The sequence below is a fragment of the Engraulis encrasicolus genome, chromosome 20, assembly GCF_034702125.1.
Source record: "Engraulis encrasicolus isolate BLACKSEA-1 chromosome 20, IST_EnEncr_1.0, whole genome shotgun sequence".
In the NCBI taxonomy this organism is placed as follows: domain Eukaryota; kingdom Metazoa; phylum Chordata; class Actinopteri; order Clupeiformes; family Engraulidae; genus Engraulis; species Engraulis encrasicolus.
The window spans coordinates 17,329,618-17,341,702 of record NC_085876.1 but is presented as its reverse complement, the minus strand read 5'-3'; the positions used below and the strand labels follow the sequence as shown (position 1 = coordinate 17,341,702).

At 46.1% G+C, this 12,085-nt stretch overlaps 1 protein-coding gene across 1 annotated transcript in view; it reads right to left on the bottom strand.

The window, feature by feature from the left end:
* Positions 1 to 746: 746 nt before the first annotated feature.
* LOC134436355 (E3 ubiquitin-protein ligase MYLIP-A-like) overlaps positions 747 to 12,085 on the bottom strand; it is a 29,818-nt gene continuing 18,479 nt past the window's right edge. Inside the window, exons 3-7 of the mRNA XM_063185514.1 lie at positions 11,112 to 11,297; positions 8,613 to 8,810; positions 7,855 to 8,019; positions 3,881 to 4,427; positions 747 to 2,669 (exon numbers count right to left, since the gene is read on the bottom strand). Of these exons, the coding sequence (XP_063041584.1) occupies positions 2,451 to 2,669; positions 3,881 to 4,427; positions 7,855 to 8,019; positions 8,613 to 8,810; positions 11,112 to 11,297 (1,315 nt within the window). The 3' untranslated portion in view covers positions 747 to 2,450. The remainder of the gene's footprint in view (positions 2,670 to 3,880; positions 4,428 to 7,854; positions 8,020 to 8,612; positions 8,811 to 11,111; positions 11,298 to 12,085) is intronic.

Sequence of the window (12,085 nt, the reverse complement as noted above, 5' to 3'; positions counted from 1 at the left end):
AGAGAGAGAGGCCATTTAAGTCAAATCCCGCCACTGGAAATGTGTTTGAGAATTACTGTCCACTGAAATGGCAAGTAAAAAAAGTGCCGCTTTTAGCTCATTAAAATGGCATAACAGTTTTGGTTGTGAAAGCAAAGGGACATGCTGTATTTATGTAACCTTTGTGAAAAATGTAAAGCAAGACCAATTCTTGGGGTAGCTGGGGTAGAAGAGTATCCATGCATTTACTTTATAAGTGTGCACACATCGGAAACACCACATTCATCAGCTAGCCATTGTACAGTTTATCTAGCATCTGTCTCCATATAAATAAACTATACAAAAATAGTGAAAAGGTCAAGAGGCACTGCTCGTAAGGAGTGTTTAAAAAAAAGTCTTGGTTTGTTCAGTGGTAGAAATCACTTGACTTGAGTTACATGCTCATGATTAGGCACAGTTCAAGTCCTTTTTGTATAAATGTCCACTGAAATGGTTCAAATTACTCATTGATTTTTACACGCCAGTTCTTAAAATCTTTTATCAGTCACGTCATGCTTTTTTCATGCTCTACACGTGTTTCTGTGGATATCTAGGCCACCATGTCCCTACAGGAGTAGGAAGGCTTTTGTTAAACGTTGTGTTTCACATGGCCAGCCACGGCATTTGAACCTCTTCATCTAGACTGCTTATTTTCTTTTGCTCTAGTCGAGGGCCTGGGCCTTCGAGACGCACGTTTCAAGGACATAGAAAAAGCACAATAGCGAGACTTGTGTAAAAACAAATAGTCAGCTTTATTAATAGCTCTGTCATTCAAAGAAATACAATATATAAAAGATAAAAGGTTATATTTACATTTCCACAGCAGATTTTGCGCAGAAACAAACCCTTTTTGAACAAACCCTTCCTTTCCCTGCAGTAACCGCATAATTGGCAGTAAATAAAATATCTTTCTTATCGTGGTCATCATAGCCTTCTATCAAACAACAATAACCTGTGCAAAACAAAAAAAGATGCATACTAAAATGAACACACCGTGATTGCTACATTAAGGCAGTCCTACAAATAGCTCACTTAGGAAACCTCATAAAGTGACTTGCGTTTTAAATAATTGTTCCTCATTTCAACAAGTAATTATATTAATAATTAAACGAATCTTTAAAAAAATATAATAAAAACAAAAAACACTAAAGCTTTCCAAAACAGCTTGCACTGCACTTTACTCCTCCAGTAGTCTTGACAACACACAGGAAAGGTCAGTAGCTGACCAATCAAGGGCCTTGGTACAGTTAAGGTCACTCGTCGACCAATCACGGGCCTTGAAGAGTGTGGCGCTTCTGTAGGGGTGCTCTGGAATAGGCTAAAGAGTGGGCGCTTAGCAACAACAACCCTGCAGTCCATTCCACTTCAAATTCACAATATAATAAAGATATAATATAATATAGACGTCATTAAAATTCAGATAAATAAATCTCCGCTACTTCTTTAAAATAAATCAAGGTTTTTTTGTCTTCTCTCTCATATAAAAAGTGTCAGGCTAGGCGCCAAAAATATTGGTTATAATAACAAGTATAATCTGCATACTGGAGGTGACAGAACACGAAAATACACACCTCAAAACGAGAGGTCTTCAGATCAACTGAGAGACAAAATCGACACAATATGCATCACTCATGGAACACCAAACAGACATCCTGCATTACTGACAACAGGAGACACGTGATGCATTACTGGATTTGAAACACATAAAAGGGGTGTGGGGGGTTAAGTAGTGTTACAGAGGTGTTAGGACAAAGATAAGTAGGTGACGGCCGATACAAGACGCACAAAACCCCAGCGTACCAACAGCATGCGACCCAGCACATGTTCTGTTGGCCCCTGGCTGCCGCACCCAAGCTTCTCATTGGTGCACAACTGCAGGGGGAACTGTCTCGTCATTGGTGCCTGCCTATGTCCACAGTGCCCGTCCCCCTTCCTCCAGTGGATCTCGCTCATCGTAGGTCCTGGCCAATAAGGCCAATTATATTTTTAACTTGAAACATGCTGGTCTTCAGTGTAGTACATTGCTGATTGTTGGGGTACCTGTGGGTGGTGTGGATGCAGTGTGATTGCTGCATTACTGTTCATGTGGCAGTGCTAATGGTCCATACCGTATGGTGGTCCACGTCTTGTTCAGTGTTTATGGTCTGTGTGATGATCCAGATGTGCTTCCATGTGTATAATGGAAGGTATTCCAGAGAACACGTGTGTTCACAGGAGAGGGTAAATTCACTCAGAGCAAGAGTACAAAAAAAAGAGCCCAGTGACTTTACCCAGAAGGATTAAGCCACAAGAACCCTCTTCTACAATCAGGATGCATCACTTTTACTCTGATTTCAACCCGTTACTGATGGGCTGGTGAAATAACATTGCTGATGTGGTGGTGATTCATTTCGTTTCGCCACATGTGGGTGGACACCCCAACCTTCTCCTGCTCACGTGGGGCAGAGCTTGTCATTGGTGCCATAGTCGTGCATGTGTGAAGGGGTGTGGTGACGTGAGATGGTGCCGCTGCCGCCGCCGCCGCTGGAGTGTTGCGAGTGTCGGGGGAGGGGCGGGGGGCTGGAGGAGGAGGTGAGGTTGAGGAGACTGGTGCAGGTTGGCAGGTAGACGTGTTGGATGTGCTCCACCTCCGAACGACACACCGGACACAGCTGTAGACGGAGACAAGGACAAGGAAGAAAGAAAAAACACAAACTGATAAGAATACAGCCACACACACACAGACACTATGTAGGAAACGCGGAGAACTCAACACGCACACAGAACACACTATGCAGAGCTCAACATCTCAACAAGCATGCACACACTCACAGCCTCTCTAGCTGTAGAAGACAAAAACACACACACACGGTACACTCAATACACACAGGAAATGGGCAGTTGGGGAGACAGGAAAAGGACACACACTGGTAAGAATATAGCATATGCAAAGCACCGCACGCACGCACGCACATGATAAGACCACACATTGACGCTGTACTGTATGCCGTGAGATCAAGCATTTAGTCACACAGCTGGCGGAAACAGACAAGACAAGTGTCGCATACATAGATAAGAATAGGTCACACACAGAGCACCCAACATGCATCACACTCTCGCTCTCTCCCGCTTTCTCTCGACACACAGAACACACTGTTCACAGCCAAAAACACGCGCAAGCACAGATGTGAAAGCTTTCAGCTCAATATCTTGTCTCAGGCGCAAATACATGACGTAACACACATGGGACATTAAGCACAACACACACACACGAAACACGGGACATGCTGCAGAACATGGCACACAAGGGATATTACACAAACAGAACAGTAAATAATCCAAAACGTAAACACGGATCACTGCACACAGAAAAAAAAAACTTTAGGCACGAAGACTGCACAAGCATACTGAACATTTCAAACACACAGAGAACACTTAACTCTCAAACTGTGTGTACACACACACACACACACACACGGCAATGCTTGTCTAATGCGAACATCAGGGCTTGACATTAACTTTTTTTGCTCACCGGCCACAGTGGCTACTGATTGTCACTAGCCAATCAGCCTTTCTGCTAGCCAGAGTTTTGTTGTCATTTTTTTTTCTCTTGCATTGGAATACAAACAATTGATGCTACTACTGTGATTTGTCACACCAAAGAATAAGCTACCTGTCAAATTGGCTACTGAAACTGAAACTTACTAGCCACAGCCAAGTTTTACAGCATTTGGCTGATTGGCAGGTGCCAGTGTCAAGCCCTGGCTCACATCATGGAAAACCTACATATTACTGGTCACTGAAGCACAGGCACACAAGGTGGGGTGTGTGTGCGTGCTTCCACACTGTCACACACACAGACACACACACACATGCATCTCACCTCCAGTCGAGCGGCGCAGTCCTGGCAGCAGACGATGTGACCACAGGGGCAGAACGCGGCGTCAATCTGCCTCTCGCAGCACAGCATGCACAACAGCGCCTCCTTGAGGCGACGCAGACGCTCCTGCAGCTCGCGCATCTCCACACACCCACCGCCAACAACACCACCACCGCCACTGCTGCTGCAGTCAGAATCCTGCAGCGCACCCTCCTGGTCGGAGGGTGAATTGCAACGGCGTGAGGAGGGGGAAGACGCTTCACCACCACCACCGCCGCCGCCGCCGACCCCGCCGCCTCCATCGCTGGTGTCGGTGTCTGTGTCTCCGTCCGTCAGGGGTGCTTGGTGGTGGTGGTGGGGCATGAGGTCCACGATGCCGGCGTTGTAGAGGGCGCGGCGCGCCTGGTCGTAGACCTCCTTGGAGGTGCGGCGGATGTCGAAGACGTACTTCTTGCCCAGGTCGATGCTCTCGTTCAGGAAGAGCGAGGCCAGGTGGCCCTTGAAGTCACGGCTGTACTGCATCATCACCGCACTGGTCACCGTGTCACACCTGAGATACAGAGAGAGGGGAAAATTGGTTAAAATCACAAGTCAAGCACGAGGTGGTGTGTGTGTGTGTGTGTGTGTGTCTGGTGTGTCTCCGGTGTGTGCATGTGTCTCTTAAAGTTGCGGCTGTAATTGATGATTGCATCAGCATCGCCCTGGTTACCGTGTCGCACATACAAAAGAACAGGATGGGAAAGAGAGAGAAAAAAGCAATTCATTTGTATGCGAGAGTGACCGGTGTGTGTGCGTGTGTGCGTGCGCGTGTGTGTATGTGTGGGGTCACACCTGGAAGAAAAGAGGAACATGCACTTAATCGGAGGGACGAATGACAAGTGTGGGACGTGTGCGTGTGCGTGTGTGTGTGTGTATATGATTGTGCTCGTCTTCTTTCACAGGCATGGCAGCACACAGACATATTGGCTAAACACTGAGCCATAGCGGTCCTCCCATCCCATGTGCGTTTCACCACTTCCTCAGTCTCCATGCATGAATGAAGCCAGATGTCATATGGGAGGACAGGTCCACAAGACCAGGAGAGGTCCTAGAGCTATACACAAAGGGCCTTGAGCTGGTTCAATGATATTGGTCAGTGGAGGGCGACCCAAGAACAAAAGGGAAGGGGGGGCAGGGGTCTAGCACCCTGCCCTTAGAACGCCACAATGGAACCCCTCAAACAGCTGACGCATGCATACATTCCAAACGGTTGTCACGGTGCCACCACAACACAGGGGCCTCCAACATGGCACGTGAGCTTGTCAAAACATCAATATCCAACTGCCACATGAGCCCAGTCACTGTCACAAGATCAATGCCATCATGTGAGCTCATCAACCTCTGGCGAACACACGTCTACTGTGCCAGCCCTCTTGACTAACAAATCTAGCTGCATGAATGTTGCCACTGACGGCATAACAGAATAAACTATACAATTTTCAACCGGTATTTTCCTTCCTCCAAAAATACCTGAACTCAACAGCAGCTGAAAATGTAATTACCGTATTAGCCCGAATATAAGACGGTCCTGATTATAAGACGACCCCCCATTTTCAGGCTCATGTTTTGGGGAAATTTTTTTTTTGAAGACTTAATTTTGTTTCACATTTGAAACTTTTCTCAAAATGCAGTTTTTAATTTGTTGGAAAATCTGAGGCTTTTTACAAAGAACAAATTTCACAATATAATTTTCATGGAATTTCCATGATATAAGACCACAGATGGCTACTCATATCCTTTTCCTTTCTTTACTCACTTCACCTGTCAAGCGCCAATAGGCACCGTAACAGGCTACAGCCGTCTGGGCCCGCCTGTTTAAAGTGCGACGCAACATAGCCTACATTCAGAGTCTGCGCCAGCCAGGCAGGCAACCAGTCCAGTAGAGATAGGCAATCTATTGTGCAATGCACAGATTTTGCGAAATGCTTCGTTGACAGCAATATCTAACCACCAGCCGTCTCGCCAAATCGCCGTTCATTTTATTCATCCAAAGTTTTCCGTTGGACTGTAGAAACCGAACGTGGCCAAAGGCAGATTGACGCATTGCACTTGAAACCCATGCGCTGCCTATCAGGACCACGTTGACATTAAAAGTCCGATTGATATTCATTTCGTACCAAGGGTAAAACTCCTAGTGATTTTATATGAACAAGACAATCTCTTGCCCTAACCATTATTCTGTGTTGTTGCATCGTTGCGAGGCATATCGTCGCTTTGTCGCGCACACACAGATGACCATTGATTGGCTTATGACAGCATCCAAAACTTAGCCTACAGGTTGTTCGTCAAATCACCCTTCATTTCTTTAGTTCTAGTGGCGTTATCGGCTGACCAGAGAAAGCTTTCCTGATGAGACTGTAAAATCAAACACAAATAAAAGCAGAGCAACAAGCCGCGATTGACTTGTGTTTTTCCCCTTGCACTGTCGTCCGCATCGCGTTGACATTGACAGTTGATAGACGTGCGGTGCAACTGTCATAACGAAACAAGCATCTGCAAATTTGATAGGCCTATGGACAAAACAATCTCTTAACCCATCCATTATTGAGTTTTGTGGCATTGTTGTGAAGCATAGGCTGATGGCCGAATTCAGGTTAAGTTTAAAAATATATATATATTTTTTTTTTACTTTTTTCTCTAGCGCGCGGAAATAAGACGACCCCCCTTTTTAGAGTACTATTTTTAGAACAAAAACCACGTCTTATATTCGGGCCAATACGGTACATCCTTTGTACTGAGATCATTTTTGTCATTTTCAGCCATTAAGGAAATTAAAATCTCACAGATTCCATTCCATTATCCAAACTCCCATCCTCGACTTGTGCTTGTGCTTTTGCTCTTCATTGACGCCTCACCTCCGTGGAGAAAGCGATAGTTTCCCCCACTAGGCACAACAACTTTTTGTGGACATTATCCACATTCAACATTGCGATTCCAGATGAAATAAGCATGCCTTTACAAGGTAGTTGACAAGGTAATTTACAAGGCTAGTCATTTCAATATCAGACTAATCTAAAAAGATTATCAATGGACTTGATCCAACATTGATACCATGCCACAATAAGGCCTGATAAGTCCTTATAAACATAGCACCATTCAATGGACTTCAGCCTGTCTGTAGGTCAACATCTGAGCAACCTCTCACAAACTGCATTGTATAAGAGTTTATTTGCAAAACAGTGCATCTCCATTGTGTAGAATGTTGAGAAATTGCCATTTTTGTATTGGGCATTCCATTGCATTGCAAAATGCATTTTATATAGGTTGAAAAAGTATGTTATCACCTACAGTATGTGTGAATTCTTGCTATTCAAATATTTTGATAAGACCTCTAAACAGTAATTTTCAATAATAAAGTGCAAAAGTCAAAAATGCTGGATACACCGTTTTGCAAATAAAATCTTCATTTAGGACGTTCACTGTTCTACAAATTAGTGGGTACTGCCCGCAATAAAAACCTTCTGGTACTTAGTAACACCCTGCATATTTATTTTGCCATGTATAATGAAAAAAGGATGGAGGAATGCATGTATGCAAATATGTGCGAGCATGTGTGTAAAAGGCATGCGACTCAGTGTACAGGCCACTGTGTGTGTGTACCTATAGAAGGCGTGCGTCTCGGTGATTGCTTTGTACAGGCCGCTGTGTGTGTGTGGGTGTGTGTCTGTAGAAGGTGTGTGTCTCTGCGATTGCTCTGTACAGGCCGCTGTGTGTGTGTGTGTGTGTCTGTAGAAGGCGTGTGTCTCTGTGATTGCTCTGTACAGGCCGCTGTGTGTGTGTGTGTGTGTCTGTACCTGTAGAAAGCGTGCGTCTCTGTGATTGCTCTGTACAGGTCGCTGTGTGTCTGTACAGGTCGCTCTGTGTGTGTGTGTGTGTGTGTGTGTGTGTGTGTGTGTGTGTGTGTGTGTGTGTGTGTGTGTGTGTGTGTGTGTGTGTACCTGTAGAAAGCGTGCGTCTCTGTGATTGCTCTGTACAGGCCGCTGGCTGCTCTGCTGCTGATGAGCTTGAAAAGCAGCACGATGCTGTCGCTGGTCTCCTTGGTAACCGTGAGGTAAACACTCTTCCCTGATTGGGTGGCAATCTGGATCAGGGGATACAAGACCCTGCAAGACACACACACATAACACACAGGCAATCAAAAGCAACCCCAGGGAGTCACAGCTGTCGGGTCAGAAGTCGTGTTCACAAATGGATCACAAAGGCACCACTATGAGCTGCAGAAGTCAACTTCACCCACGGAATCACAAACTGGTGTGTGTGTGTGTGTGTGTGTGTGTGTGTGTGTGTGTGTGTGTGTGTGTGTGTGTGTGTGTGTGTGTGTGTGTACCTGTTTAGTTTAGTTTATTTGATAGGGACTGATACATAACATGTAGGTTGCACACAGCAAGCATCATAGCATTTATAGCCAAAAGCTAATTTCCAAAGCCCATCCCTTTTAAGGCTTAAGTTCTCCTTGCAGAAGGTGCATGTGCTGTGCGTTTGTGTACCTATTAAGGCTTAAGTTCTCCTTGCAGAAGGTGCATGTGCTGTGCGTTTGTGTGTGTGTGTGTGTGAGTGCGTGCGTGCGCGTAAGCATTCACCTGTTGGCTGAAAGCCTTGCAGATACAGTATGCGTGCATGTGCATGCGGTGTGTGTGTGTGTGTGTGTGTGTGTGTGTGTGTGTGTGTGTGTATGTGTGCGTGCGTAAGCATGTACCTGTTGACGAGGCTAAAGTCGTCCTTGCAGATGGTGATGCCGTCGGGGCCCACCCCTATGGCCAGCCTGCGTCCCTCCGCGTCGCGCGCCCAGTGCCACTCCACGCCATAGTGCTCTAGCGACGCCACCAGCTGCAGGGACTGGTACTCCACTGAGGCCGCACTCATGCCCGCCAGAGCCTGGTGACGCGCAATTATGCTGTGGGACAGAGGCACACAGAAACAGTTAGTTTCACGGTGTGCGTGTGGGTGTGTATTAATTGTTGGGTTGGGGCTAAAGGGCCGATTACAGTTGTGCCTCTGCGTCCTTTGGGTCTGGTGGCTAACCACTTTTGCCGGTATGCATCTGCGCACGAGGTCTCAAGTCGCTAGCCACATTTGAAACATTGGTAGGCATTGGTAGATTTGCTCTCGCAAACTACCGGCGTTATGCTGCCAAGAGAACAAGGAAGTAGCAAGACAACCAATCACAGCGGCCATTCTCTGCGACCTTCGCAGCAAAGAAGGTGGATCTAACAAGAAGCGTCATTTTGTTTCTTTTCCGGTATCCACTTTATGTCGGAGTCCTGAGGTTGAGAATCAATGAAGTCCGCTTAGCGCTGTCTTGCGCAAACACCTCAAAAAGAGAAGAAGAAGTAGGGGACAACGCTCCCTTAGGAGACCCAACTTCAGCACACGCTTTTGCATTGAGTGGGCGTGTTTTGCATTATCTTGGTTTGATTCAGTATTTTTGTTCGCAGCTGTCCAACGGATAGTCAGGATTTCTCTAAGCGCAGGGACAGATATGAGACGCAGAGGCTCTGTGCCAAAAAGCATAAATTAGGCTTAATGGTGAATGGGTGTTGAAAGGGTGGGCTTGGTGCATTTGAAAGTTTATGCTTGACCTTTGAACACTACACATGATAGCGGTTTTCTACTTTCGGAAAATTTGGATTTGGAAATTATTATTATTTGGAAAAGAATTCTTGTTAAATAAGGGGGAAAAAACCTCATGTGAATCGCTATTCATTGTGTCGACGCAGGCTTGTGTTGTGGTTCTTGCCCCCATCAGTTGGACAGCTGATGACTGCCCTGAGCACTTTCACCTAGTGACCATCGAGACTGAGCCACGCGTAATGGCTCCAATAAAGTCCAACGCGATTACGTAATTTGATAGAAGACCATAAAGATGACCAGACACCATTACTGAGCACGATAAAGGCCGTGATAAAAGGGGTCACAACAGATAAGGACAAGGGCCATGTTGCGGCCAACACCACTGAAGTATAACTTGGACTTGGACTTCTTTATTGTCCATTAAACTTATATGAAATGGAAAATTTGCTTTGCTGGTGGCACAGAGACACACAAGACAAACACACATCACAGCCAACACAAAGAATGAATACCGGTAGATATATATGTAGATAATAAGATGAAACCTGTGGAATAAATGAAATCCTATTACACTCACAAACTATTTAAAATGTACCATATTGCTGCTAAGAGAAGCACACAGAGCTTTCTATGCTGAGTTACGATGCACTGTGTTACTGTATAAAATGTAAAATTAACAGAATACTACTGCTTGTTCATACCTGATGACAGAAGGAGGTGAAAGGCAATACACACGTCACCAGACTTGCCAACCTTTTTTAGATGACCAAACTGGTCTGAAAAGCTATCTTTATAGACTGGCTCTGGTCAACTCTGCAGCAGGCGACTTTTGACTACTCGGCTGCGGTGTTCACTGATGCTCTAGTCTAGTTGGTTACTAGTTTAGAGTAGGGTGGCCAGACGGACGTCTCTAGGACAGACCGACTGTCTTTTCAGTGCCTTGTCCGGCGTCCGGCACAGCATTAAGCTGGACACCTAATTGATTAAAATGCATTAAGTGAAATTGCACCTAAGGAACGTCCAAAAATGTCTCCTCCTTTTTGCAGTCACGGAGATGGTCACCCTAGTTCAGAGTCAGCTGATGGCAGATAAGAGTAAAGACCACAAGGGTCCGTTATGAAAGGCCAGGTTGTGAACCTGCGTGTGTGCGTGTGTGTGTGTGTGTGTGTGTGTGTGTGTGTGTGTGTGTGTTATGAAAGACCAGGTTGTGAACCTGTGTAGATAAGAAGTTTCTGGCTTGCCTCATTAACCCAGGAGACAAGAAATGTGTTCTTACAGTAAAACAGAACGTTACTGTATAAGCAGCCGTGGCCTAGTGGTTAGAGAGTTGGTCTATCAGTGGTTACAGGTTCGTATCCCCCCGACCTCTGCCTACATCTCCATCCATGGCTGAAGTGCCCTTGAGCAAGGCCCCTAACCCCACATTGCTCCTGGGACTGTAACCAATACCCTGACAAATAATAATTAAGTCGGTTTGAATAAAATGAAAGCGTCAGTCAAGTGAAAATGTAATGTAATAAGCCTTTTTTCTGTATTTTTGTTATGAGACTCTGTTATGAGGCCTCCCCACCGTACATACTCTGTGTGTGTGTGTGTGTGTGTGTGTGTGTTCTGTTCCGCTCACCTGTTAACGGTGTCGGGGCAGGGCTCGTGTCCGGTGAGCTCGCTGTACCAGTACTTGGCGGTGTTCTGGTTGTAGTTGCCGAACTGGGCCTGGGCCAGCAGAGCACTGAGCTCCTCGGCCCGCTCCGAACACATGCGCAGGTGGCCCCGATGGAGGTCCTCCTTAACGTGCAGGAAGAACAGGTGCCTGGAGAGAGAGAGGGAGAGACAGAGATAGAGAGAGCGATAGAGAGAGAGGGAGACAGAGAGAGGAAGATAGAGAGGGAGAGAGAGAGCGATAGAGAGAGAGGCAGAGAGAGAGAGAGCGACAGAGAGAGGAAGATAGAGAGAGAGAGAGAGAGAGAGACAGAGAGAGAGAGAGAGACAGAGAGAGAGAGGCAGAGAGAGAGAGAGACGAGTGCAAGGTCAGACACACAAATGTAATACCAAACCCACACCCACAATGTTAATCTCAAATACACAGGTCATCCTTTATGTGCAGGGAGAAGAGGTGCCTGTGGGGTTGGGGGTGGCAGGAGAGAAGAACAGTACAAGGACACACACATAATTCACATCCTAATTCACGTGCTGGAAAAACAGGTGTCTGAGGGGAGGGAGAGAGAGGGGTGGCAGAATCATGTTACGCCTTTACCACTTTCAGCTCACAGAAAGGGAGAGAGCTTACTGTATTGTAAAGCATGGGAAAGAGAAGAAGGCCATGTACAGCAATACAGCCTATAGGCCAAGAACAATGACTCCCACCACATCAGATACGCGGTGTGTGTGTGCATGCACATTAGGTCCTCGTTTGTAAGGCGATTTGGTTATAAAGCGTCTGCCAAATGCATTGTAATGTAATGTAATGTAATGCATGGCGGGACAGCTTCTCACGGTATCTGATATACATGTGCAGACCCTGACACAGCATCTGACACACACACACACACACACACACACACACTACACAGTACACAGTACACAGTAAACACACACACT